The 3,371-nt window shown below is 43.8% G+C and overlaps 1 protein-coding gene across 3 annotated transcripts in view; it reads left to right on the top strand.

The window, feature by feature from the left end:
• Positions 1-2,295: 2,295 nt before the first annotated feature.
• The window catches only part of LOC307085859 (ATP-dependent 6-phosphofructokinase, platelet type-like), a 19,736-nt gene continuing 18,660 nt past the window's right edge, over positions 2,296-3,371 (top strand). For all 3 annotated transcript variants that reach the window (XM_079750750.1, XM_079750749.1, XM_079750751.1), the window contains exon 1: positions 2,296-2,401. In XM_079750750.1, coding sequence (XP_079606876.1) covers positions 2,302-2,401 — 100 coding nt within the window. In that variant the 5' untranslated portion in view covers positions 2,296-2,301. The remainder of the gene's footprint in view (positions 2,402-3,371) is intronic.

The following is a 3,371-nucleotide window of genomic DNA, read 5'->3' as shown; positions in this document are numbered from 1 at the left end:
TAAAGACTAAAGCACTGATCAAATACGTTTAGTTTCCTCAGAGTATCCCATCATCTATCACTTAGAGTTTATCGCTATCTTAGTGTTTTGACTGCCACTGCTTAACGCTAATGTTTAAAGATTAGCTTTTTGTTGTGTCATTTATAGATTATAGATTAAAAATAAGTATTATGCTAATAAACCCCCCATAGTATGAAGTGCTTATGAATGTGAATCTGCCACTATATAGGTTTCACTGTTAGCATATAGCTTCCATTGTAAGACTCTAGCTGCAACTGTGAATTGATAGCTGATAGCTTGCACTAATCCTATTTTTTTTGCGTAAGTAAGGGCATGTGTTCAGTTTTTAATAGTTTTCTCTGGTGCTCACCCTGCGTGTGTAAATAAAGAAAATACTAAATGAAGCATTAGAGAACAGTGCCACCTCTGGCCAGACACGGTCATTACGGCTCTGACGCCGTAGCATACGATGTCAGGTAATACACAGTGGGGACATCACAGTGAGTGTGAAGGGTTGATCCGTCTGTTCTGTGACTGGACTGTAGTGTGACTTCTAGAAGACCAGGCTGCTGCTTTGCTCAATAGTATCTCTCCCTCCCCTCCCATCAATTCATCTAAAGCCTTTTAGGCAGTGTCCAAATGTCTTGTGAACGCACCAGACGTTATTCAGAAGGTGCTTCAGACCTTCAGAAGATAACGAACATATCTGTTTATGTTTGACTCTTCTGTTATGTTTGTTTGTCTTGAACAACAAAAATATTCCTGTGTCGATTTGACCCGCTGCATGTTTAAATATGCAAAGATGGTCAGAAACCCCCAAAATCCCATTTTACATATTGTGTACCTCATTACTAACACTATTGCTGACACTCAAATGTTTTTCAAAGTTTAAAAAGGAATTGCTGACTCCTCCGATTTTCAAAGTTTAAGAATGAAAATAGAGTAAGCAGCCATTTGAGTGTTTTCTCCATTTGATGTCCTGACATCGCCACTGTCTCTGCTCTGAATAGGGAGGAGTACTGTCCACCTCACAAGATGGCTGACCTTTCAATGAGATAACGTAGATGTGAGATTTGAAGAAACTGCACCAAGGTGTACTTCTCGTTCATCGTTCAACCCACGCAAATACTTGATTAATATATATATATATATATATAGAAACATCCACATTTTCACACTACACTAAGACACACACACACACACACAGCCTAACGTTTATAAACAGTATAATGGCTGTGTGGAGCTATCTTTCATTAGAAAGACATTTATTGCAGAACTCGGAATGACCTTAGTCTAACAATACCACCAATCTTGTCTGTATCTATCTTTAATCACCACTTCACTTTCGTAAGGTCTGTGGTCTACATCTGTTAGAATTATTGGTTGTTCGCAGTCACATAACATTCTGCAATAAGCAATAAGCTGTGTGGATAAGGGATTATATTATTGAGTGGACGTGCTGTCCCGGGGGTCGTGGTGCAGTCGCGCATTGTTCCCCTGCACGTCTCTCTATTTACGCAGCACTCAGATCTACTTTACTTGGTTGTTGTGTGTTATCATGGACCGAGGTGTATCGTTTAAGTGTGTGTGCTTTTTGGAAGTGATGCCGTTGTTATGAGCCAAGTTTATTCAGTTTGATTCAGGAAGTTACTCAACATCCTGTCTTGGTATTCATTCAATTGATTAATGAATTAAATAACGCCCTGTGTCGTCTCCCTGCGGCCACAGCGGGTATTACCCTTAATATTATTATAATATTGCACTTTATTTTATAATATTACACATTTTATAATATTACACTTTCTATTATTATATTACACTTTATATTACTAAATTACAATTTCTGTTATTACATTACACTTTATATTGTTACCTTACACTTTATATTATTATGACACTATCTATTATAACATTACAGTTTATATTATATTACACTATCCTTTATAACATACCACTTTATATTATTATATTACACTATCTATTATAACATTACACTTCATATTATTATATTACACTTTCTATTATTTTATCACATTTTCCAACCACGACGACGTGATCCTCGAACTCATTCGACCGTTGAGCTGTCCGTCAAACGCCCAGACGGCCTCTGATTGGCTAGGCTGACAGGGGAGGCCGTCTGGAGGAACAGAGGGGGGCGGTGCCCACTGCGCTGATAGACCCGCTGTCCTCCCAGATCCAGGTTCTCATCTCTCCGCACTTGGACCCGTTCAGACCCGTGCAATCCCGTTAGACCTGTTTAGAGCCGTTCAGACCCGGTAACGGATAAGAGACGAGGCGGCCATGGCGGCCCCCAAGCGGAAAGACACCAAGAAGTTCTTCGAGAACCTGTCGGGCGCCGGGAAGTCCATCGGGGTGCTGACCAGCGGAGGAGATGCCCAGGGTAAGGTACCCCTGCCCCGAGCCGGGCTGTGGTCCATCTCACACCGGGGTTTGCTGAGCCCTGGACACGGTCTGGTGTCGTCCCTCAGACCCACTAGGACCCACTAGCACCGACTAGGAACCACTAAGACCCATTAGGGCCGAGCCGTAGTGTCTACTGACATCCTGATGTATAGTGCCCATAGGGCAAATTATATAACGCCGTATGGGCATCAGCTGTTGCACCCAGCTTGCATCCATAAGGCTTTATATCAGATGCACTATGGGCACTGTGCATCCTCATTGTGTGTGTCAGTGTGTTGTGTTTTAACAACGTGGTCAAAACGGCCGTGACCAGACCTGCATGCATGACGAGGGGGATTAATTAGATTGGAGTCCAATCTAGATTTGAATGGACTTAGTTTCAAACCAGGGGTGTGTCTTCTCAAGCTGTCAAGTTGTATATCCTCGTCCCCGTGTTATTGGGTGGGAGTATATGCGCATGTGCAGTGCGAGGTGTGAGACTTCAGTACTCTCTTCGGTCTGATTTAATTAAGAAACACAGAGACACAGAGTTTTTACGGTAAACGTTAGATAACGCTGCGTGGATGTACGGCCGAGCAGGCGGCCTCGGATCCGCGGGCCGTCCTTCGCCCCGGACGGATCAGGACGTCCTCCTCGTCAAAAGCACGCGCCTACGTGAGGAGCGGAGGGTAGACTGGGGAGTCCTCCGCCCCCTTCGGGGGCCCTACGTCACTAGTTCCTCCCTAACATCCCCCTCCTCGTCATCATATCTCAGTATGTGTGCTCTGAGCGCGCAACGTGGAAGAATCCAGTCACAACTCTGGTGAAAAACTGATTGGATTCAGTCGTGATGCTGCATTACGTGACCACGGTTGTCTGCGTCGTAACCCCAGAAAGTGATCCTGGCCCAGAGAGTGATCGTCCGCCAGAAAATGGTCTCAGTCTTTGAATCAGCCTTTTATGCATTG

This window comes from Pollachius pollachius, assembly GCF_949987615.1.
Source record: "Pollachius pollachius genome assembly, chromosome: 14".
In the NCBI taxonomy this organism is placed as follows: Eukaryota; Metazoa; Chordata; class Actinopteri; order Gadiformes; family Gadidae; genus Pollachius; species Pollachius pollachius.
This window is presented reverse-complemented; position numbering and strand designations above follow the sequence as displayed.